The sequence below is a fragment of the Ictalurus furcatus genome, chromosome 2, assembly GCF_023375685.1.
Source record: "Ictalurus furcatus strain D&B chromosome 2, Billie_1.0, whole genome shotgun sequence".
NCBI lineage: Eukaryota > Metazoa > Chordata > Actinopteri > Siluriformes > Ictaluridae > Ictalurus > Ictalurus furcatus.
The window spans coordinates 20,830,730-20,856,450 of NC_071256.1; the positions used below are offsets into that span (position 1 = coordinate 20,830,730).

A 25,721-nucleotide genomic window follows, 5' to 3' on the forward strand; every position below is an offset into this window, starting at 1 on the left:
AACTCCACACACAATTTCACAAGATCAGGATGGAACAGGAAACCCCTGTTTACACACTTTATATTAGTTTTTTATTAATTTTTGTGGACTCTTGCTTTTGGGATCCTATTTCCAATATTTGAAGTTTCTAGGCTGCAGTTTTAGATTTTTTACTATTCATTCTCACCATCCTTAAACCCAAAACCTTTTACCTTTGTCCTCGCTAGAACTCAGTGTGAGTTGCTGTTAGCTGTGTATGAGATTAGCATGCCATGGTCTAGCTGTCAGTGTTGAGCCTCGACCTTCCCGGTCAGTGCATTTGGTTGATGGAAGCTTGAATTTAGGGATTTTGCACCATCTTTCTCAAGTGGATGAAGATATTTGGGATCTATCTTTTCTGTCTGAATTGCACTCCCTTCTTCCTCCTTTTCTTTCTCATTCTGCTTCTCTCCTTCTCTTGGATATGCTGGTTCTGCTCGGTGCTGCCACATTAAGTCTCATTTTCTAATGTCTCTGTACCTTCCTTAGTTTGTCATACCCCCTTTTTTATTTTGCCTACTAATACAAACATAGAAATTAAAATTTAACAAGAAACTGACATTTTATCTATCTATCTATCTATCTATCTATCTGTCCATCTATCTGTCTGTCTGTCTGTCCTTCTTTCTGTAGAATAACTTCATCAATCTGAGTTTTCTGAGACTCTTCAGGGCTGCTCGTCTTATTAAGCTCCTCAGGCAGGGTGAAACTATTCGCATCCTACTCTGGACTTTTGTTCAGTCTTTTAAGGTAAAAAAAATAAAGCATTAACACTTTCTCATAAATACACAAACACAGAAAGAGACAATGCTATGCTGTTAAAACTGTTTTGCTGAGATTATCTGAGTAGTCAGTGGAAAGCAGTGAACCCCCAGACCTTCTAGTTATTGAACAAATCTAAGCATTCTTCCAATAAGACCTCCATCATATTGTTACCTGAGTACTAACTGTATTGGTTTTTGTGCAGGCCTTGCCATATGTGTGCCTACTCATTGCTATGCTGTTCTTCATCTATGCCATCATTGGCATGCAGGTGAGATGGGAGCAGAAGCCTCCTCCATTTCAGTCCCACACATGGGTGTCTTTTAGCACAAGTGAGAGTTTGTTTTAAAGCAAAATGTAGGAAATGTTGAAAAACCTGCTATGACAGAAAAATTAAGATGTAATTGCATACCTCATAGCTGTTTGGGAACATTGCAATCGAGGAAGACCGAGACAGCTCCATTAACCAACATAACAACTTCAGGACTTTTTTCCTGGCTCTTATTCTGCTTTTCAGGTGAGTCACTTCTTTCAAACAGCCCATGTCAGTAACAATAACTCGGTTTATAGTTCTGTAGCTAAATTTATATCTGTGTGAATATGCAGGAGTGCAACAGGAGAGGCATGGCATGATATCATGCTGTCGTGTTTGGGAGGGAAGGTCTGTGATCCCCTCTCTGGGAACTCGGAGCCAGAGTGTGGAAGCGAGTTTGCATATCTTTACTTTGTCTCCTTCATCTTCCTCTGTTCCTTCCTGGTGAGAATGTGTCCACTCTTCACCTTTCTGTAATGGCTTGTTTTGTTTCACATCACAGTTTGTTGCTAGATGAGAGAATTTTAACAAGTGCTAGGGTTAGCGTTGGGGTTAGGCAGGGTGTGATTAGTAATTAGCGTTTTAGTGACAGAGTGTTTAGGACCACACTACTGGTCTACCCCAGTTCAATTTGAAAATATTTCTTAACAAGAAGGTGGTGATCAGGCACTGGTTCGCTTTTTCTGGATCTTGGAGCTTATGTGGATGGAAACGAAGAAGAGAATAGGTACAATTGTGTCCATGTGTCCATTTGGAATCTTTCATCTTAGCTCCATCCCTAAACTTAGATTAAAGAACCACAACTCAACAAGGAGATAACTGCCCTTTCCTGACCAGAACTGTGAATCATAAAAAAGCCAGTGATAGCAGTATCACTTTTTCCATACACAAGCCCTTTTCCCCCACCTTTTGAGTAGTCGTGCTGAAAATCCTCATGAAACATCTGTAGGGTGTTAGTTTAGTGCAGAGAACATGCTGTAGATGATGTGTCGTGGAGCGGTGGAACACACATTTGGAACAGATGGTTTACCTCTCTAGAAATTTCCATGAAATCTAATACATGGAGTCTAATACATGGTAAAATGTAGAACTCTATTAGTCCTGTAGGATATTACAGCCTGAAAGCTAAGCTGTTTTGAGTCAGGGCTGAAGGCTGCTCACTCTATAAAGACAAAAAACTTTTTCTTAGGTGGGCATATAGCTGGGGAGAGACAGGAATGAAAGATGTAAAGTGTGCAGGTTAAGAAGCACTTCAGATGTAAAAGTTAGTCCCTGAGCTGAATGGTCTTAGTTTAGATTAACCCGATTCCAGTACTGGCTGTAGTCTAAAGAAGTCTTCTATGATTCCCAAAAACAGTAATATGAAAAGAAAGGGCAGGCAATAAAGCCAGCTCAAACTTGCAGAGTAATACATATTGATCTGTGTGAAGTTTGAGTGAAGTTGTGTGCTAACCCTGTGTGAATTTTTTGAAATGATTCGTTTGTGTTTGTTTGTAGATGTTGAATCTCTTTGTGGCTGTTATAATGGATAATTTTGAGTACCTGACAAGAGACTCCTCAATTCTGGGACCTCATCACCTAGATGAGTATGTGAGGATCTGGGCAGAATACGACCCTGCAGCCTGGTGAGAAATTTTCCACACATTCATCTTCATTAACTTACATGCTTACACAATTAAACAGTCAGTAACTCACACACAGTCTTTTAATATTTTTGCTGTACCTAAAATGCTACATTTTAATCAAACTTTTATCACACCTGCACCTACAAGTTCACCTACACAGTCACCAACACCTACACTAGTACCTACGCCATAAGCAAAACCTACACCATCACCTACACCATTACCTACACTTACATCTCTCTGGTTGCTGTGCTAATGGCAGCCTGTTGCTACAGCTCTGTGTAGTGTATTTTAGTTTTAGTCTTAGAGTCACTCGTCTTGAGATAGTTATTTCTAGTGCGGCTCAGGAGCTCAGGATGCGATGCTGCAGATGTTGGGCTGGAGCACAACAAAGAGCAATGAAACAACAATTTAAACAATGCCTTCCATCAGTCACCATGGGAAATGAGTGGTCTCTGGCTGATAAAATTGATGAACTTGGAGCACTGACAAAATATCAAAGGGTATATAGAGAATGTAGCATCATTTGCCTTACCAAGACATGGCTACAGGCACATATCCCCAATGCCAATGCTACCAACACCGGCTTTCAGATGACATGGTGAGGATTGGGACACCAAATGGAGTGGGAAGGGGAAAGGTTTGGTCCCTGCTGTGCTCATAAACAACAGATGATGTAATCCTGGACATATTACTGTTAAAGAGCACTTTTGTAATGTAGACATTTAATTGTTGACTGTGGGTTTGTGCCCAACTATCTGCCGAGAGAATTCCCCGGCGCTATTATTGTTGCTGTTTACATTCCTCCTTCTGCACTGTTGGAAGCAACTGGTGACCTCATTCACACCATAACAGCTAGACTGTGAACACAACACCCCAATGCTTTTCTAGGTATCTCTGTTGACTTGCTCTCCTCCACTCTGCCTATTATGCACCAATTTGTTTGACCAGAGAGAACAAAACACTGGATTTACTGTATGCAAACATTAGATGTGCATACATTTCTACTGCAGTTCCCCCACTTGGAAGATCAGATAAGAATTTGGTCCTGCTCACTCCCAGCTACACACGAGCTGTCTGGTAACATCTGGCACTCAAAAGTTAGGAAATGGACTCCTGAAGCTGTGGAGACTCCACAAGGCTGTTTTGAGACCACAGAATGAGATGTTTTTTGTGATCCACATGGGGAGTATGAGTAACTGTGTCAATGACTACATCAATTTCTGTTTTGAAAACATCATTCTCACCAGAGAAGTTCACTGTTTTTTCCCCCCAGTTTATTTGCTGATCCTTTTCTCTGCCAAGTCAGTGTAGATGATGGCGTTATCAAAAAAATGTACAAAAAGTATAGTGAGGGTCATGTGCCTTTAACACCATACAGCCCTCCTTGCTTGGTGAAAAGCTTAAGGCAATGCAGATGGACACCACCACCTCCTCCTGGATCACTAACATCCTGTGAATTTAAGGAACTGTGTGTTGGACAAGGTGGTTAGCAACATAGGAGCTCCGCAAAGAACAGTACTATCTACTTTCTTGTTCACACTGTATACCTCAGATTTTAAGTACACTTCAAATAAATGTCATCTACAGAAATTTTCTGATGACTCTGCTGTAATGGGGTGTCTAAGTAAAGGGCATGAGTCTGCGCACAGAGCTTTGTTGAATGGTGAAGAAGGAACAACCTACAGCTCATCATGGCAAAGACAAAGCAGGTGGTGGACTTTAGAAGATCTAAGACCGTACTGACCCCTATCTCTATCCTTGGGGCAGGCATGAAATACTGAGACAGTCTACAAGAAGGGACAGAACAGACTCTATTTTTTGAGGAAGCGCAGGTCATTCAATGCATGCAACAGTTCTGCCAGTCAGTTGTGCTGAGGCAGTGACTTCAAAGCAGGAGATGCCAGCAGACTAAAACAACTGATAAGGAAGCCTGGACATCGGGAGTTTTCTGAGACTAAATCGGGACTAAACTGGACTCCTTGCTCATCATGAACAATTTCTCTCACCCCCTCCATGAACACCAACATGCAGCATAGCACTTTCAGCACTGTATTTATTATTATTTATTTATTTTAATTTTTTTGGACCCTCACACATTCACCTTATGATCACTTGTACTACAGTCACTTTACTTTTTTTTATTGCTACATAGCGTTTAATTTTTAAAAGCATATTTATCTTTATTTACTTAGTTTAATGCCGTATGGGTACTGTAATCTGTGTTTTCTGTGCATTGTCTATGTCCTTATAATTAGTTGTTTATTGTACTGCAGCAACAAAACAATTTCCCTAAGGGATCAATAAAATAGACTATCTACACCATCACATACACCATCACCTACACCATCATCTACACCATCACCAATACCTATACTGAAATGTACACCATCACCTATACAAGCCCCCCAGCTACAGGTGATGTTACCTTCCATTTACTGAGGAATGTGAAATGTGCAGGCCTGGTATTTGAAGGAGGAGCTGCATCAAATCCATTGTTTCCCCGTCGCACAGGCAGCGGCAACCCCACCACACAGAGGGGATGATGGATTGTCAATATCCATTCATTCCCTTCTCTCCCCATATCCTGTCCTGTGAATTGGTGCCCCCCTATGTGTCCCCATCCCCTGTCTCTGGAATATGGGATACTTAGACCCAAACTTACTGTGCTAAGCTCCTGTCCCAGTCCTAACTACAGGGCACACTAAGTTTCTGAGTATCTGCATTCCAGTGACCATATGACCACTCACTAATCCCCAAACACCCAGGACAATACTGATCCCCTGTATTGGTGGGGAAGAGAAAGCAAGCAAACTCTTCAAAAAACAAAAAAAAAAAACAATGTACAAAAGAATGATCCTCTTTTTTTATTTCAACAATCATACTAGCAGCTCCAATGGCTGATAAGTAAGACAGTTGGTGTGTTTGTGAATGTAATCCTGTTCTTTTTCTGTGTGTAATCTGTTTCTTCTTCCTGTACCTGTCTCTGTTGTGTGTTTTTACTCTAACCTCCCTGTATTCTTCTTGCAGCGGGCGCATTCATTATAAGGATATGTACAGTTTATTGCGAGTTATCGACCCCCCACTGGGCTTAGGAAAGAAATGCCCTCATAGGGTGGCCTGCAAGGTTTGATTTCCACTAAAAAAACTAATAGCACCTGCTAGCATCCAGAATGGAATGACTCTTGCTTATCTTCAGTTTTTTTTTTTCTTTTTGTTTCTCTTTTTGAAAACATTCCACCATTTCAACTTGCATTCTGATATGAAAAAGAGAATGTGCAGGACAATGCAGACACTCTCAGACGCATGAAATGTCCCACTTTGAATGAAAATAGCAAAAATACAGGAAACACTTAAAGAAAATAAAAATGCCATTTTTGTTTTTTGCTTGCTAGGCTTAGCTGACATGGTAGCGTGCATTGTTCTGGTTGGGGGGGGGGGGGCAGAAACTGCATTGACATAAAAGTGCCATTATTCTGTCATGTCTGCAGCGGGACTTTATGCCTGTTCTATGAACCTTTACATAGAACATCAAGGGTGAGATAGCCAGTCCACCCTCTTTCCTCCTACTCTTCCCTTCTTTCTTGTCTTCTTTCCTCTTGTTATCTTCACAGCAGATAAAACAGGCATCAGTGTGAGAGACCATGGAACCTCTCTCCGTTCACCAGTCTAAACTAGTAACCTTCTTTTTTTTGTTCTGTTCTCCTCCCCCACCTTCTTCTCTTTCCTTTGGATTTTCTCCCTCTTTCCCCCATGCACCTGGTGTGGTCATGCTGTTTTTTGGTTTTTCGGTCACCCCAGTGGCAGGATCAGTTACAGGGATATGTATGACATGCTCAGGCAAATGTCACCGCCATTAGGCCTGGGGAAGAAGTGCCCTGCACGGGTTGCATACAAGGTAGAGGGAACTGACTCCGAGTGGCCACAAGCTGTGTGTCGTACCTGTTGGTGTTTACTTTTTCTTTGTCTCCCTCTCTTTTTTGCCCTCCTTTGTTCTCTGATGTGAGGCAAATGCTGTTGTGATTCTTTGGCTTGGGGGGGGTTCGTGGTGGTGGGGGCATTAAGTGTTAGCTAGGCCAATCCACAGGGAAGCGGGAACGGAAGGACCTTCTCAGTGCTTTTGCACCGCATAAGGACATACATACTATATACATACACACACACACACACACATACAGTCTTAGACACACTCAGAAACATGCCCGTGCTCATGTGGTGAAGAATATCTCAAAGAATTGTAGAAAAAACATCAAAATGGTTCAACAATAATAATTACAGGAATTATGTTCTAGTTCAATACATTAAAGCAAATGCCAGTGCTTTAATGTAACATTAAATGTAAAGTTATTTAAAATAAAACTTTGGAAATAAAAAATATTTGAATGTTTTACAAAATTGTACATCAGTGGAATAGACATGTGCGCGACACACACTACACGCAACACATACATGTTCAGACACAGGCGTGTGCGTGTGCGTCAGTGGTGGAAAGGTCTAAAGGACTTCAGTCCTCCGAATCCCTCAGTCCTGTGGATGGCACTTTCTCAAAATCTTTCTGTGTGGACCAGCTTCCTCTCTCTCTCTTTCTCTCTCTCTCTCTCTCTCTCTCTCTCTCTCTCACACACAAACATACACACACACACAGACACACACATACTTACTTTACAGGACAGAGGTAAGTCACAGTAATATTAAATTTATATTTAACAATCTTGTACTTGGAGTCAATACAAAATAATTCCCAGACACAAGAGGAATTTTGTTCTGATTTTTTCTCTAAACATTGTGAGTAAGGACATAATTTTGTGGCAAAAGTCCAACAGATATCTTATAAGTCAACAATTTTCACTTAATTTCCTCTGTCAATGCAGTTGTACTGTGTTTCTGGCCCCTCCTCTTGGCATTCAGTCTCGCCCTATGCATGGCCAGCCTCCTGGGACACTGCCATCCCCCTCTGCCCTCCGTCTCTCACTCACTCTCTCTCTCTCTCTCTCTCTCTCTCTCTGTCTTTGACTCACTCTCTCTCTCTCTCTCACACACACACACACACACACACACACACACACACACACACACACCCTCCCAGTCCTCTGAACACACTACTCACAATTTTCATTTAACCATTTATTTAAAGAAGCATCCAAACCAATTCTCCATAATTTAACTGGATCCAGTTGTAGTTAGAAAATCGGTTTGTAGTAAAAGAGTGTCATATTAGTACATAGTCATATTTGCTTACGAGAAGAGAAAAGTAACAGCAATATAAAACAGCAAAGTTGTTCTAAAGCTTAACATTAATGGGATATAATGAATTCATACAAGCATAAATAATTTTTCTCCATCTCACAACCACTGGAACCACATGAGAGACTAGCTGTAGACTGTGTCCTGCATGTTTTCATTTACAGAATGGAGGAGAGTCTTGACTATTGTTCGATGATAACTTTCCATCACAGTATAATTGTTAAATTATGGATTTTGGATGGAATGCTACTTTCATCTCTACTTTCTTCTATTTTGGCTCTTCTCTGTCATATTCTCTTAAAGTGTTTCTTAAATTAATTTCCTTCTTTCATATGATATTTACACCGTGCATCATTTTCTTATATTTTAAAGTTTCCTTAGTTTTGTGCCTGTTTTATCTAAACTCCAAATGTAAACATTTTCCACTTTTCATGCTCCACTGATTTAGTCAGGTAGTCCCCCAGTTAAATATCATCTTACTGTTCAATAGTGCTTCATTTTAAGCAAATCAGTATTTTAAATGTATCTGTAAAATTTCATCATATAACTTCATCCTCCTTAGTGTTCAAAGCTTTGTGCTACTGGTCAGAAAGTTTGTGTTTAAATCTCAGCACCACTGTTGGATCCTTTAGCAAGCCTCTTAACCCTCGACCGTTTCTTATTTCACTTGTCTCTCTGGATAAATGTGTCAGTCAGATGAATAAATGTAAAGGTAAATTGCATTTGTCTGGTGAATGAGACAAGTATTGAGTGATACAGTAAGGCTGGTGATTAGTAGACTGTTAGAAAACTCCAGGAGGAGAGATGGACTGAGATGTTGAGATGTTGCACATGTAATCTGTGGCTGGTACTCACCGGTAAGGCTCACTGTAATCTACAGGTTTTTACAGGAAGGGTCTCCACATTATAGGTATACATTAGTGCCCATAAGAGTGTTCTTAGAAGGACCATAATGGTGGAAAGTCTGAATAAAATTTGAGCTAGCTAGAAGGCAGTATGAGATGACAATACTAGTGGAAATATGTGAGCAGGGTAAGATTGGAACCAGGTTTCCAGAGGGGAGAAAACATCACATTTTAGTATTATAAAGTTTTAGTGCATGTACTGCAGGATTATCATTTATTATCATTATCATAATGTCATTTCTCAGCTTTCATACATAGCTGATTGTCTAGGAAATTTTTAGAGAACCAGGGAAACATGCTTTATATGATCTTATGTCCTTTATATGAGTTTATGAAAAGGTCTTCAAATAAACACAACTTCCTATCCCTCTGACATATTGCGGAGCACAAAACAGAGAGGTGTGATGTCGAGCACATATGGCATTACTTTACAAAAAATACATGTTTTAATGATTTTTTAGTAATAAATATGGTTTATCAAACATCCATAAGGATTACTTATATAAATAAGAGAATATTAACCTTAAATATAAAAGAATATTAAGCTCAAGCATAAGAATTGGCTTAATGAACTATTTAGAATTTCATAATTGTACTATGGGCACATAAAATAGTGTAATAGCATTTGATAGTGATGACCTCTGGCAATCTGTTACCCATTAAAGAAAATTAGGGTGGTTGAGGCAACATTCAGTATGGTGTAATGGATAGAATGATCAAATTTATCTTGAAGACCGCTTCACTAGAAACAGTCATTGTGTATATAATACATACAGCATTATGAATTATTAGCACAAATCCAATCAGGATTGCTGACCTCTTGATACCTTCATTCATCTAAACTGAGATTCAGACTCACACGAGCAAACTGAGCCTTTAAACAATGATTTCTTTATGTTCTCCAAAACCCTGCAGTGCTTCCTAATCACTTCCCTCATTGGTTTAAGAACAATGACGCTGCCTCTCTTTCTTAAACAATAGGAATGTGGTCAGTTAGTGGAAATAGATCCTCAGTTGATTGTCTCCCACTCATTTTTCCCCTCTTGTTTCATACCAACTAGTCCATACCTGTTTTAATGATCTTTTCCCCCTTATTAGCGGTGGCTCGTCCATATATCTAAGTTATTCAACAATTATTAATCTTCATAAAGTCCTGATTCACAACTCGACACACTTTAAATTTCATAGAACTACTAATACACTTTTGAAATCGCTCTTTTGTGTCACCAGTGATTTAAAATTATTTAGCAGATTTTCTGTTGATTTGCTGGCGTTTCTAGATGTTATGCAATTATGATCATGAATGGGAACTTCTGCAAGCACTAATAGACATCCATAGGCGCAAACATTTTCCTGCCCCATGCTCACACTTTGAACATTTTCAGTGGAGGAGGAGAAGTAGACAGGACAGTTAATGACAAGGACTAATATAAATTACTCTAGGGCCATCAATTTCTTATTTTATAGCAAATAATCTGAATGAAATGTAATACATTTCTGCAAAATGGCAAAGTGTAAGTGCAGACAGTGTATCCATGATGCATAGAAGCATTCCATTGTAAAATATATTGAAAAGACTGGGAGAGGGAAAGGGGGATTGAAAATTGAAAAGGGAGTGAAAAGGAGTGAAAAATATCCATACAGAGATACATGTGAAATACTTGTTTTACACTCAAAGGCTGAGAGAAACAAGAAACATCTCATTACTCTGATTTTTGGAATAGTTTCAGATATTTTGTGTATTTTTTGAAGTGTAGTTGGACTGGAAATTTTGCTGAACCATGTTAATCTTGGTTAATGATATTTCCTAGAACACAGTTGAAGGTACATCTAAAACCACTCAAAATCATACACTGTATATGACTGTATGTTGTCAACTCTCAACTGCCTAATACGGGTTTTCTCTTAAAATTAACTAGATAGTAACCCATACTTGGTAGTCAAGTGTGATAGCCTCTCGACTTAAATTTGCTTGAGGCTATGTCATTATTAATGCTGGCCTGCCCCAACAAATCTAAGGTCACGAGCCACTGCTACCCCTCATCCTTCTATTTCTCAAGTCTTTAACATTACTTTTCTACTGTCCTCCTCAATGCTTTTTCACTGTGCACATTTCCCAGCTCTATTCCTTAGGCAGTCAATTCTGTCCCTGTTAAACTAAAGATAGCTGGATCCTCAGTCTTAACATATCCTCTTCCTCACAAAATGACTCAGATTGCCTTTTTTCATTTGTTCTATTATTTTTTTTCCGGGAGAATGCTTCTCTGATCTAACCCAATAGCCTGCACCCATTTTTTACACTGAGCGACCAGAGAGTCTGGATCAAGCTATTTTGTTCATTTAATCCTCAATAATGACAACCACTACTAAGATGAAACCAGGAGCTAGAATCAACTAAACAAACACTGCTTTCTGTATTGGGCTGCACCGCTGCTTGCTGTTATGCATGTGGATGCATGAGATGTTGCATGCTGGTGTGTGTGTGTGTGTGTGTGTGTGTGTGTGTGTGTGCATGCTTGCATGTGCAATCATGCATGCATGCATGTGTGTGTGTGTGTGTGTGTGTGTGCGTGTGTGTGTTTATTGGGGTGTTGGTGTGTGTTGCATGCCAAAGGTCGTCTTCTGTTATTGTCACACTCGTCGCACAAACATTCAGATATGCGTATGTATCTAAGAGCAAAAATTTTCCAGACCAAACCCGAATGGATTGAACATTAAAGCAGCGGGAGATTGTTCTGTTTTAATCTGTTCATTCATCCATGGCTTTGACTTGATCTGGTGAAGCTCATTAAGGGAAAGCTCTTTGACTGACTGTGGAATCACCAAGCCTGTGAGGGTGTTTGGCCATGCTGTAGTGTGAATAATTTTGAAATTGACTACTTCAGCTGTTTCAGGCTCTTTTGCATTAAAAGCATTGTAATTATTGTGGTGTAATAAATACATAAAATTTAGAATGGCTTCATTGATGCTCTCACAGACATAATGATCTTAAACAAATCTGTTACTTCTTTTATATCAAATACATTTAAATTACACAGTAAACCAGAAAATTACTGCTTTAAGTGATGGCCAGAGTACATTCTGGTTGGGACAAATAGAAGGAAGCACAGAAAGCCATTGAGCTTATCCTACCTCTATCCCATACCAACTGCCTTCCAGTTTCCTTTCAACATCTCTCACTTATTTGCACACACACACAGTGTTAGACTCCTCCTGGAGGGTAAGAACGCTCTCACACTCCCAAAGACTAACCTGTTCTGATTGGCTTCCTGCAGAGACTCCTGCGAATGGATTTGCCGGTTGCAGATGACAACACAGTGCACTTCAATTCCACCCTCATGGCCTTAATCCGCACTGCTCTGGACATCAAGATCGCCAAGGGTGGGGAAGGTTTGGCATCTCTTTTTCCCTTCTGTCCTTCTCTCTTCTTGTCTCTGAAGCTTTCTAAACTGAAGTTTTAGGCTGATGTGTCAGTTCTCACTTGTTGATTGGTCAAAACAAGTCAAAGCTTCTACATCAGCTCAGGACAATTTTATAGTGACTCTGTCCTGACTGTCACTGTTTTGGAACTCACAAAGCCAATGCTTTTGTATTCAGAATTGAATTTGTTTTATGCATATAAACATAGTGTCTGAATTGTACTTGTGCATTTTGGTGTGAACACACGTGGATATTCACATCGGTTTAAATATATGGGTGTGTATGTGTATATGAATTGTGGTTTTTCCCCATTCCTGTGTATTTAGGGGGTGTTGATAAGCACCAAATGGATGCTGAGCTGAGAAAAGAGATGATGGCAATTTGGCCCAATCTCTCACAGAAGACTCTAGACCTGCTGGTCACACCTCACAAGGGTAAGTCAGTAAGCCAGAGGTTTGTGTGTTTGGGTTTTTTTCACCCCTTCGCCCCAGAGGATTGCTTCTCTTCCGCCTGCCCAGTCCACTGCTCTGCACCCTCTGATGAGCCACGATCTCCAGCATGACCTTTTCCTGATAATCTGCATATGTTCTACACTGACTTTGCCCACTCAGGTCACACACAATGGAACACTAAAGAACATTATAATGGACATTATAAGAACACTTGCTAGTATACATACCCAACTAGTACACACACACACACACACACACACACACACACACACACACACTCACACATCTCAATAAGTCTCAATGTTCATTTATACATTGTAACACTTAACCACACCCACAGCCCTCCACATGAAGATCTCTTGCTGGCTCTCATATGTGCCTCTTATCAGAGGGTGTGTGACTATAGACCAAAACACTATAGACGTCTTTTCACTCCAGGGTTTTTGTTAGTGAATACATATGGACAGTAGTCTCGCCATAAAGAATTAAAGAACATATGATGAAGCTTGTACAAATAAAATTCCTAACAAGCATGAGATGAAAGTGACTTTGCAGTTTATTCACAAGAATAACACACCTTTTGCAAAGTCATTTTGATTATTATGGTTGTTTTGATTTGCACAAAAGCATGCCAAAATGACAGTGCTGAATGCATGGTGCCAATGCACCTGAGGCATGATTATGATATCAGCATTCATGAAAATATTAAAGCATGATATGCTGTAGAATTTAATGCATACATTTTTGCTCCACTAATGAGGAGTACAATTTGTTGCACTAAAGCAGCTCTTATGAACGTATGAACATATCTTTAACTCATGAAAATATTAAAGCATGAAATGCTGTAGAATTTAATGCATACATTTTTGCTCCACTAATGAGGAGTACAATTTGTTGCACTAAAAGAGCTCTTATGAATGTATGAACATATCTTTAACTCTGCATGTATAAGTTTAAAGTGAAGCTTTATGAATCTTTCAGGACATTTTACAATACAGTCCAAACACTTTCCCCTGAAGGAATGTTTTTAAGCTTTTTCACATTCTGAAGCTAAATTACACTATCATAATTTAAATTTATTTTGTTTCTTGGGGATTTTCCTTCTCTCCATGTAATTGGAAAGACAGATTTAGTCAACAAACTACTTATAAACCAGCCAATCAACTGATTCTCAACAACATGCCATATATTTAATGATTATCATAGTAATAATAATAATAATAATAATAATAATAATAATAATAATCTTTATTAAAATAATTTATATGGAACGTCATGTATTGTAATTGTATTTTAATATGTATTTAAATGTTAAACATACAGTATTATAAAATAGATCAAAACCAAGTCTATATACTGATCAGCCATAACATTAAAACCACTGAGAGGTGATGTGAATAACTATGATTATCTCATTATAGTGGTATATGTCAAGGGGTGGGATATATTATACAGCAAGTGAACAGTCAGTTCTTGAAGTTGATGTGTAAAAAGGAGGGAAAATGGGCAAGAATAAGGATCTGAGTGACTTTGACAAGGGACAGATTGTGATGGCTAGACCACTGGGTCAGAGCATCTCCAAAACAGCAGGTCTTGTGGGGTGTTCCCAGAATACAGTGGTTAGTACCTACCAAAATTGGTCAAAGGTCCTAAACATTGTTGCAGTTTTCCTTTTCATGGCAACTGTATTCTGTAATGGCAGTGGCCTCTTTCAGCATAATGCGCCCTGCCACACTGCAAACATTGTTCAGGAATAGTTTGAGGAACATGACAAAGAGTTCAAGGTTTTGACTTGGCCTCCAAATTCCCCAGATCTCAGTCTGATCGAGCATCTGTGGGATATGCTGGACAAACAAATCTGATCCATGGAGGCCCCACTTTGCAACTTACAGGACTTAAAGTATCTGCTGCTAATGTCTTGGTGCCAGATACCACAGCACACCTTCAGAGGTCTTGTGGAGTCCATGCCTCAGTGGGTCAGAGCTGTTTTGGTGGGGGACCTATGCAATATGCAGGCGGTTTAAATGTTATGGGTGATCATGTATGTTTAAGGTATATTAATCTTAATATGTATTAATTGCATATTAATAAGAGTCACTTATATTTTAATTGTAATTAACTAGAATCATGAAATGTATATTTAAAAGACCCAAGATGAAGACTAGTCCAAGTTAAACAAGGACATTTTAAATTTGGATTTAAAAACTGTTTTAGAGCTCTATAAAATTCCTGATGTTCTCTAGAACACTGTTTCACAGTTTAGTGGTGATTTAATATGAACATGTTCCAGCACTGGAGCTGCGATGATTGTTATGATTAACAGCAGTCCTGTGTCACCTAAGTGAAGTGCTCAGGATGGGTTAAACTGCTCCAGGAGATCAGCGAAATATGGCAGAGCTAAAACCATTTAAATAATAGTCAATATCCAGCGTGAACTCAACAACAAAATACATCCAATGGCCTGAATAGAAAGGGAGAACAATTGAGCAATACAGACCCTAACAGAAGTTTGTGGAGAACATGTTGTTTTTAGGTTCTGAAGGATCTGGAAATGTGAATTATTCAAGTAAAGTCTAAACAGATCTGAAGAGCTTGGGTTCACATCCTACTAAAAGTATGTACATTTTCTGATCTACTTAAATAAAGTAAAAATAATAACAAAGTGAATGGAAAACGGTCGAGTTCATGTTCTACCCACTGCTCACCAAACAGCACCAATGCTAAACTGCTGACATGTTAAACATTTGATCGGCTGCTTGATGACTCGATGGTCTGCTGACAGACTGCAGTGAATTAATCAAACACCTCAAATTCAGCATCAGAAGGTGAAATAGCAACAAAACAGGCACTCAGATTGAGGTTTGTGTTTTTATGTACCTGATCTTTATTATGAAATGAATAAAATGCAAAACAGTGAGAAAATAGACAGATAAAATCTGAAATACCAAGCGTAATATTAAAGATAAACTTTTAAAAAATTATTTTAACCAGTCTGTTTGTGAAAAGACTATATGCTGTGTGTGTGTGTGTGTGTGGGTGTGTGTGTATGTGTGTGTGAGAGAGAGAGAGAGTAAGAGAGAGAGTGTTCATGAACCCCTACCCCCTTCCCCCAGCTCAGGGTCCACCTCCCCGTGTCTAATCGTGCAGGGTAACTTTTCCTTCTCTCAGCAGCGACAGACCTGACAGTGGGGAAGATTTATGCAGCCATGATGATTATGGAGTATTATAGACAGAGCAAAGCCAAGCGCACTCAGGCTCTCCGAGATGAACAGGTAAAGTCTTACACACTGTTTTGCTTCCTCACTCTCCTGCTGTCTCACTATCACACCCTCTTTATGTGTATCACTCTTCTGTTGTCTCAGTGTCTCACTCTCTCTCTATATATATGTCACTCTAATTTAAATTAAATTCAGTTTCATTTATATAGTGCTTTTAACAATGGACATGGTCATGAAACAGCTTTACACAAAAAGCAGTGGACTGGATATATATTTTGATTTATCCCTAATGAGCAAGCCAGAGACAACAGTGGCAAGGGAAAACCTCCCTGAGATGGCAGGAGGAAAAAACCTTGAGAGGAACCAGACTCAAAAGGGAATTTCTCCTCTTTTGGGTGACACCAGATAAAACAATTATGAATCATTACTCTTGTACAATTTTATACTGTAGAGTCAAGCAGTTTTAAGTTTATTAAAAGGATCTTCAGTATGAGCATCAGGGTCAATTTTGATTTGTCATTCATGCTGCAGAACTACTGCAGGGTCCAAAATCCTGAATTTACCTTGTCATCTTCATGCAGTTTAGGATAAATAAATCAACTCAGTGCACATATCCTTCCCTTTGGGTCTTTAGCTACTGCCTTGATGCTTTTCCAAGAACCCCACCCAAATTCTTGCCTCTTTTTTTCAATACTCCTTCTCCAGGTAGTCCGTGGCTTTCCTCTTGTCTTTCGCCCCTCTGGTGCCCATCTGAGTGCAATCTTTGTGATGTAGTTGTTATCCCTCCTGAGTACATACTGTATCCTATGTACCTCCATCATCTGACTTTGATGGTTTGAGATTGGGCACTGTTCTTGTGGCCTCAGACAGCTCTTCAATAGATATCTTGTTTGGCCAGTGATTCTTAGGATCCTCTTTAGGCACTTCTTGTAGAACACATCCAGCCTGCTGCTATCTGCCACAATAACTCTCTACATTTTCTCACCATAAAGCAGAAGGTATACAAAAAATCTGTTAAAGATCATGAACTTCATCCTGGTGCTGTATTTGTCAGATTTTGATACTTTCTGTGTATCCATACTGTCATACAGATATTGCCAGACTCTAGACTTCTCCTTCCTTGTTTAGCAGCAATCTGGGATACAGGAAAGAGTCCACATCTTCCAATTTTGTGCCTTCAATGTCTATGGACTCCATTATTTATTCTAAGGCCAGTGTACTGTGCAACCTCATTGAGTCTTTTCTTGTAGATCACTAACCCCTTAGTTCCCACAGTATTATGTCCCACAACCCTATATTCCCCATAGAAACAGTATGCCAACCCTGAGTTCCCGGGCCAAAATTGGCCTCAAAATCAGCATTTTAATTTTAACATTTTTAGGCCTTGAAACAACTTATAATAATGTATTTGTGTAATATTACTTTGAAAATGAAGCAGTTCAGTGTTTTTACTCCACTTAGAGCACAATCCTTAACTATAGAAATTACGAAAAATGCTCGCTAAAATCCTCATACTCATTTAGAAGTAACACACGAGCATCAGCGTGGTCAATGCCTTTGAATAAATGCATTTTAGCGCCAAAATTCAACTTTCTGGTGATAATCAGACCAGCAGCATTCCCAACAATGAAAAACAGTTTTTGATTCCTTGTGGGGGTTGTTCTTCTTTTTAATGGAAGGATTTTTCTTGGCAAAGTGTCTAGCCTTCTCACTATCAGTTTCGGTTTCAACATCGCCTGAACTTTCACTGCTGTCACTATCTAGAATCCTTGCTCTTGCCTGTGTAACTGTGTATGTTTTCTTTTTTTTCACTGTTTTAGATGTACCTGTGGTCACTGTAGGTGTAACTTTAGCTGGAACACGATTAGCTTTTCGCTTTGGCATTTTTAGTTTCAGCAACATTCACGCTTGGATCAGCTTCATCGTAATGACGGCGTAACGACGTCATGACTTCATGACATCATCAACCTTCCGGGTCAAAAAATAATAATTAAATAAGTAAGGAATCATAGCAGAGTAATGCCGGTAACATTTACACTGTACAGCCGCTATATCGGCCTTACGGGCATTTGGCATAGACGACCAAGCCGGTATATCGTCCTTATGGGAATAGGTCAAAGACGGGCAAGCCGGTTTTTCGGCCTTACGGGGTCAGTGGGCTAAACCTGCTGTATAGGAGCACGATAGCATTGACAATATCAAGGTCTTCTAGCATGGTAATGAATTTCCCCTGTTCTTGATGAGGGTATTCTCCAGTCAACTTTGATGACAAAGATGAATCCAGATACCACTCACCCTTGTTTTATGAGCATGTGCAGTGCACTGGTTAGTCCATGTGTAGGGGTACAGTATGAGTCTTACTGGGTTAGGTGTTCGGCTAGCCCAGGTGAGTGTTGGGAGGTAGCAGGGTGTTGAGTAATTTGACTGCCTCAGGGAAGAAACTGTTGCGGCGTCTGCTGGTGGTGGTATGGCGTCTGCTGTACCTTCTTCTCAGGAGGGTTAATAGTCCATGAGAGGGGTGAGAAGGTTGTCTGCAATACTGATGGCTTTGTGGATGCAGCGGTTGTTGAAGCAGATGTCAGTGGTGGGTAGAGAGACCCCGATGATCTTTTCAGCTGTCCTCACAATTTGCTGTAGGGTCTTGTGCTCAGAGGCTGTGCAGTTCCCGTACCACACAGCAAGACAGCTGGTCAGGATGCTCTCTATCGTCCCTCTATAGAAGAAGGTGAGGATGGGAGGGGGGAGTTTTGCTCTCTTCAGCCTCCGCAGGAAGTGGACGCGTTGCTGGGCCTTCTTGACTAGGTAGGTGTTGTTGAGAGACCAGGAGAGGTCTTCAGTCATGTGCACACCAAGAAACTTGGAGCTTTTTGACTCTCCAGAGTTGTTCCATTGATGTGCAGTGGTGAATGATCCACTTGGGGTCTCCTGAAGTTGACAGTCATTTCTTTGGTCTTATCAACACTAAGACATAGATTGTTGTCTCTACACCATTCTTCAAACTTGATGGAATGATTAGAACTGAACTTAGCAGCAGAGTCATGGGTCAGCAGGGTAAACAGCAGTGGACTGAGCACACAGCCATGAGGGGCGGTGTTCAGTGTGGTGGTGCTGGAGGTGGAGTTGCCGATCCTGATGGACTGGGGTCTCCCAGTCAGAAAGTCCAGGATCCAGTTGCAGAGGGAGGTGTTTAAACCCAACAGACTCATCTTTGTTGCTAGTTGTTGTGGGATGATTGTGTTGAATGCTGAACCAGGACCTGCAGCTTTCCGTGGATTGACTCGGGATAGAGTTTTCCTGACGTCTACTGCAGACAGACAGAGTACTTGGTTGATGGGAGTTGGGGTGGTCTTCCTCACTGTCATGTTGTTCTGTGCTTCAAACCGTGCATAGAAATCATTTAGGGCATCTGGGTGTGAGACGTTATTGTCACAGACAGGTGGTGTAGCTTTGTAGTCTGTGATGGCCCGAATGCCTAGCCACATACGCCTTTGTCCTTGGTGTTTTTGAAGTGACTGTGGATTCTTTGTGCACAGTTGTTCTTTGCCTCTCTGATAGCCTGGGACAAATTGGCCCTTGCTGTGCGGAGGGCTGCCTTGTCATCAGACCTGCAGGCAGTGTCTCGGGTTTTAAACAGCGAGCGCACTTCAGCAGTCATCCACGGTTTCTGGTTTGCATGGGTGGTGATGGTCTTGAAGGAAGTTGCATCATATAGGCACTTGCTGATGTAGCCAGTTACTGATGCTGTGTATTCCTCCGAGTCTGTGGTGTTGTGATATGTAGCAGCCTCTCTGAACATATTCCAGTCTGTGTGCTCAAAACAGTCCTGAAGTGCTGAGATGGCTCCCTCAGACCAGGTTCTCACCTGTTTCAGAACCGGTTTGGCACATTTCAGAAATGGGCTGTATGCTGGGATTAGCATAACAGAGATGTGGTCTGAGTAGCCGAGGTGGGGTGGGGTGCAGCCTTTTAAGCACCGCGAATGTTGGTGTAAACAAGGTCGAAAGCTTTTGTACCACAGGTTGCAAAATCAACATGCTGGTGGAATATTGGCAGCAGTGATTTCAGATTCACGTGGTTAAAATCTCCAGCGACAATGAAAAATCCGTCTGGGTGCGCTGTCTGTAGGTTACTTATAGCCACGAATATTTCACTTAGCGCTTCCTTAGTGTTAGCACCGGGTGGAATGTACACCACGACAATGAGCATGGTGGTAAACTCTCTGGGCAGGTAATATGGTTGGCATTTCACAGTCATCCATATCACCTCCACCAGTGATGAGCAGTAGCTTGAAAAAACAACGGCATTCCTGCACCATTCATTGTTCATGTAAATACACAGACCACAGCCACAAATGTTACCGGACAGTGCTGCTATCCTGTCGGCGCGATGTGTGGTTATCCCAGCTAGCTGAATGGCTGCATCCGGAATGTTGTCATTGAGCAGGGTTTCCATAAAAATGAAAACACAGCAGACCCTGATTTCACATTGGGTAGTTAGCTGTAGTCTGAGTAAATCCAGTTTATTTTCAAGACAGCAAACATTGGTGAGGAGAATGGATGGTAGAGCCAGACGGCTTGGGTTAGAATTTAGCCTAGCATGGATGCCGGTTTGCTTTCTCCACTTCCGCTGCCTTGCACACCATTTTCGGCACCCTCTCTTCTGGCCTGCGGCATCAGGCAATACCACGGTCCCAGGGCCTGGTTCACATAGTAGTCAGAGGTCACGTAGTTCATCTTGCAGTCCATTGTTTATGCCTCCTGATCTTTGTTCTCCAATATTAAGAGGAATTTGGTGATGATAGACATGTACACCAGTGCTTCTGATGTACATCTGTTTAAAAATTTTCCAAATTGGTGTAGGCTATACGTAACATGCACCATATTAGTGGACCTGAAGTGGCCGCTCCGTGCTACCGCGCCACCATTATCACATCACTTTGTGCTTCTTTGTGTTACTGAACAATAAAAAAACAGCTGTTTCTTTTCTTTTTTTATTTTATTAAAGCTGGCAGAGATCAGTGTAAATTTACATTACAAAATTAACAAAATTCATAACCTGTATATATCCATTAATTGTACAACTAAAAAATAATACACACAATAGCCTCTTTCACATAACATAATTCAAAGTTTAAAGGTTGCTTGAATTCCTTGTCACGAAGCGAAGCCTACAGTCACATAGCATGTATTGTAGAGTGTGCCATATTGAAAAGAAACAGTTTTCATCAACAGCATTTATTAGAACACAAATAACGACAACGAGAAAATGGAGCAAAATACTAAAAGGCAAGAGTCCAAGAGAGTGAGTGGCAACAGATCACTGATGAGGCAGTTTGGTGACCGTTCCAACAACTAGCAGTGATAATAATAACGTGACTGTGGAAGGTTTTAGTAGTGATTACAAGGGTTAGGGTTACAAGGAGGCTAAACACTGTCAAACTGCACATGGCTTTGAGTTAACAGCCCACATACAGTCATTCGGGCTTTTAAGGAGTACAGTGACTCAAATACACGAAAAGTTCCTGAAGGACTGAGGTAGTTGTTGGCTACTGTGAATGTCATACTAATCTCGAGGGGTGCGTGAGCGGGGTTTCTCTAAAATGAATCTCATTTGTAGCTTGGAGTGTGCATCCCTTCTCATCCCCACCATCTCATCTTTGATGTTTGTTGAACATCATGGGCCACTGTTTACAAAATTCAATCCCAAGCCATTTGTGCTCTAATGGATACTTAAGGGACCCAGGACTTCCACACACACTCAAGCAATATACAACACAGGGAAGAGGAGGAGGACACTGACATGACAGCTTTGTGGAATATTTTGTGTTAGGTAAGTGGAGGGAGCTTAGGCTGCATCGGTTCGAGCACAGACACACAGGAGGCTGCTTTGTTTCAAAGTTTAACGTGGTTTATTGGAACAATGTGTAGGTGGCAGGGGAAAAGGTGTGATGGCGTGGGGTGTCATCCTCTTGGGAGTAAAGAATGTGCTCGGGGTTCCCAGAGAGACTGAGGTCCTTTCCGGTGGTCGCTGAGCTCTGGGCAGGCAGCCAGGGAGCAAAATCTTCCTCAGAAGCTGTGTCTTCTGTTGGAACAAGAGAACAAAGTGTTAGCAGTGAGGTAGTTACCCTTTCTCCCCTTGCTAGAGGAGAAAGGCCCTTTTATACGCTTCCGCTGGCTACTGAATGGTTGAGAGTTGCCGTGCTGATCATGAACCGCCAACCACGTGCATTTTTGTGGCCCTGCCTCACAGCCATGTGCTGTCTGGCTGTCCACAACATTATGGGTGCTGAAGTGGGACTGTCCTTTCAGCACTCAGGCGGCAGTTGCGGGAGGAGCGCTTTTCTCCTTTTGTGCGCCGGCCGCTGGCCCATTGTCACAGTACCCCCCCCAGCTCCGAGCCTACTGCCGCTGTGTGTTGGGCCCACAGTGCCTCGCACCGTGAGAGTCCATCTGCATTCCCATGCTGGGCTCCTGTCTGGTGTTGGACCTGGAAAGAGAAGTCCTGCAATGAAAGGAACCATCTTGTTATCCTGGCATTGGAGTCTTTGACCTTGGCCATCCACTGTAGTGGTGCGTGGTCTGTCACCAGAGAGAAGTGTCGGTCTGCTAGGTAGTATCGCAACTCCTCGATGGCCCACTTTATTGCCAGGGCCTCTCTCTCCACTGTAGCGTATTTCCTTTCAGCCGGGGACAGTTTCCTGCTGTTATAGAGGACTGGGTGTTCTTCCCCATCGAAAGTCTGCGAGAGGACGGCGCCCAGCCTGGTCTCTGATGCATCCGTGTGCACCATGAACGGCAGGGTGAAATCCGGATTGCATAGTACCGGGGTGCTGGTGAGAGCCTCTTTCAGGGCTCAGAATGCTTCCGCCTCTGTGGACCATTTCACCCAGTCTGGTTGTCCCTTCCTTGTGAGATCTGAGATGGGGGAGACTACAGAGGAGAAGTTAGGCATGAATCTGCAGTAATACCCACCAACCTCAAAAGGCATGTACCTGTTTTTTTTTACCTAGGCCAAGGGTAGTCCTTAACCACCTCGATCTTCTTTGCTTGTGGTTTTAGTAGGCCCAGGCCAATATGGTATCCTAGGTACTGTGCCTCGGTCAGCCCTAGGTGGTCCTTTTCAAAAATGTCAAAGTCATTGCAGAGGCAGATACTCCGTCGGGCTTCGGCACAACCACGATGGGGCTGGACCAGGGGCTGGCAGACTCCTCTATGATGTTGTCCAGCAGCATCCGGTCAAACTCCTCCTCGATAGCCTTGCGGGGGGCCTCTGGGACATGGTAGGGCCGCTGTCTCACCACCACTCCCGGACGGGTCTTATTCTCGTGGTGGACCAGCTGCGTCATCAGTGGGGAATTAGAAAAAACATCAGTGAACTGGTCCACCAGCTCCATGAGCTCCTGTCTTTGTGTGGGGGTGAGGTCTTCACCCTGCTGGACCAAGGTGCATTCGCTGTGATCTGTGTCTAGGCTAGCAAACGCAGACAATACTGGAGCAGGCTCGATCCACTTCTTCAGCAGGTTTATGTGGTATGTTTTTGTTTCTGCCCGCCTACCGGGCTGCTGCAGGTGATAGTTCATGGCGCCCGTCCTCTCGAGGACTGTATATGATCCTTGCCATCAGGCCAGGAATTTACAGGAGCTGTTTGGTACTAGCAAGAGCACCCGATCGCCAGGCTGGAACTCCCGTGGTTGTGTCGTGCGGTTGTATGCTCTTTTTTGTTCCTCCTGGGCAGCTTTCAATTGTTCCTGTATGATCGGGGCCACTCGGTCGATCCGCTCCTGCATCTCCTGTACAAATTCGATGACCGAGCAAAATGGTGAAGGCTGTTCTTCCCACGCTTCCCGGGCCACATCCTGTTGTCCTCAAGGTCGCCATCTGAAGAAGAGCTCGAAGCATGTGAAGCCTGTGGATGCTTGCGGGCACTCTCGGACGACGAAGAGGATGTAGGACAGGAGTAGGTCCCAGTTCCTCCCTTCCTCATCATCCGTTTTCGCAGCATCCGTTTCAGGGTTTGATTAAACCGATCGACAAGCCCATCTGTCTGTGGGTGGTAGACGGACGCCTTCAGGTGTTTTACCTACAACAGCCAACACATATCAGACATTAGTTTCGATGTAAATGGTGTATCTTGGTCTGTCAATATGTCCTTCGAGATCCCCACATGGCTGAACAGGAGCACCAGTTCTTTAGCAATGTTGCAGGAGGTGGCTTTGCATAGCGGCACTGCCTCGAGGTACCTGGTGGCTTAGTCCATGATGACCAGGATGTATTCATGACACTGGGTGGATTTCAGGAGCAGCCCCATGAGGTCCATGCTGATCCTCTAGAAGGGGACGCCTATGATGGGGAGAGGGATTAGAGCTGTGGTGGGGGCTTCCTTGGGGCAGTGCGTTGGAACTGGGGGCACTGCTGGCAGAAGCCCCGGACGTTTGCGTCCATTCCCGGCCAGATAAAGTGGTCCTTCAGTTTCTCTAGGGTGTTTCGCACCCCCAGGTGGATGGGCATGGGCCAGGTGCATCAGTACTTGGGTCCTTGTCTTGAGGACCACCAGGAGGTCACCGGCTTCCCTTCTGTGGCTGGTCCTGTAATATAGCAGGCCTCCCCTGACTAGGAAGTAGGTTGTGGGGAGTCCCTGGTCCGGATTCTGGTCGATCCCTTCGATCTGATGCACCGGTGCCCAGCAATGTTTCAGACGGTCGTCTTCCTTCTGCTCCCCTGTTGTTTCACCTGCTGGAACACAGATGATATTGGGTTACAACATGTATGCTGCTCACCTTCTGCCGTGGCATCCCCCTCGTACTGGGCCATGCCTCCTTCGCTCGTCATGGTGCCCTCCTGGTCTTAGGAGCTGGGCTGGTCGGGAACCCTGGCCAGTCTCTTCCCAGGAACAGCGGCACTGGGAGGTCTGGGATGACGCCCACCAGGAGTGACCAGATGCCTGTTCTGCCTTGTATTTGTACCTTGGCTGCGGGGACTTCCTGTGCATCTCCATGTACACAGGTCACCGTGATGGTTCCTTTCCTGCTGATACTTTTTGGCAGGATTGTCTGTCTGGCCAGGGTCACCGTGCTCCCTGAGTCCAACAGGGCTTTTGACTGGATTTTCCTCTACCAGTACTGTCAGGGTGGGCATTTTGTGTGGGTTTGGCGTGTGAAGGGCACACCCTGCCAGCAAGGGTTTCTGGGTTTTTTTTGGCATTCCTGGGACCGGCTCTGTTGGCATGGCCTTGTCCCTGGGTGTTCCGTAGGCGGGCGACTTCGGCTGCTCCTTCTGTCCCCAGCATAGTTCCGTTCTGGCTGGTGGGGTGGGAACCTTCTAGGAAGGCTGAGTGTTTGTCGTCCTTCCCTGCCAAGTTCCAGGGTGGCCAAAGCTCGTTCCAGGGCGGTTATTAGCTCTTTGGGGTTTTTGAGAGCCTGCATCCCCACAGCCTGGTGTTCTGTAGGTGGCAGAGTTCTCAGGAACCGGTCCATGGCTACCTTCTCTGCGACCTCGGTGGCGGTGTATTGGTCTGGCTGGAGCCACCTCTTAGTGATGCGTAGGAGGGCATCCATCTGTCCATGTAGATTGGCTCCGGCCTGTAGCTCCATTGCTGGAACTCCGCCACCACTGGTTGGGTGTTCGCTCACACCATGCCAGAATCTCCTTTTTATACCTTTCCGTAGTCCACCACTTCTTCTGGTGGGAGCTCGACTAGCGGGCTGAGGATGGGAGAGGTGTGGCGGCCGTAGGGGTCGCTGTCTTCTGTGCCAGGAGCTCTCTGGT

General features: G+C 42.8%; 1 protein-coding gene across 1 annotated transcript in view; it reads left to right on the forward strand.

Annotated features, from left to right (window-relative positions):
• cacna1aa (calcium channel, voltage-dependent, P/Q type, alpha 1A subunit, a) overlaps positions 1-25,721 on the forward strand; it is a 113,257-nt gene that overhangs the window by 67,559 nt on the left and 19,977 nt on the right. Inside the window, exons 33-41 of the mRNA XM_053652832.1 lie at positions 652-768; positions 986-1,051; positions 1,200-1,297; positions 1,387-1,537; positions 2,591-2,718; positions 5,749-5,845; positions 12,143-12,248; positions 12,614-12,721; positions 15,911-16,011. Of these exons, the coding sequence (XP_053508807.1) occupies positions 652-768; positions 986-1,051; positions 1,200-1,297; positions 1,387-1,537; positions 2,591-2,718; positions 5,749-5,845; positions 12,143-12,248; positions 12,614-12,721; positions 15,911-16,011 (972 nt within the window). The remainder of the gene's footprint in view (positions 1-651; positions 769-985; positions 1,052-1,199; positions 1,298-1,386; positions 1,538-2,590; positions 2,719-5,748; positions 5,846-12,142; positions 12,249-12,613; positions 12,722-15,910; positions 16,012-25,721) is intronic.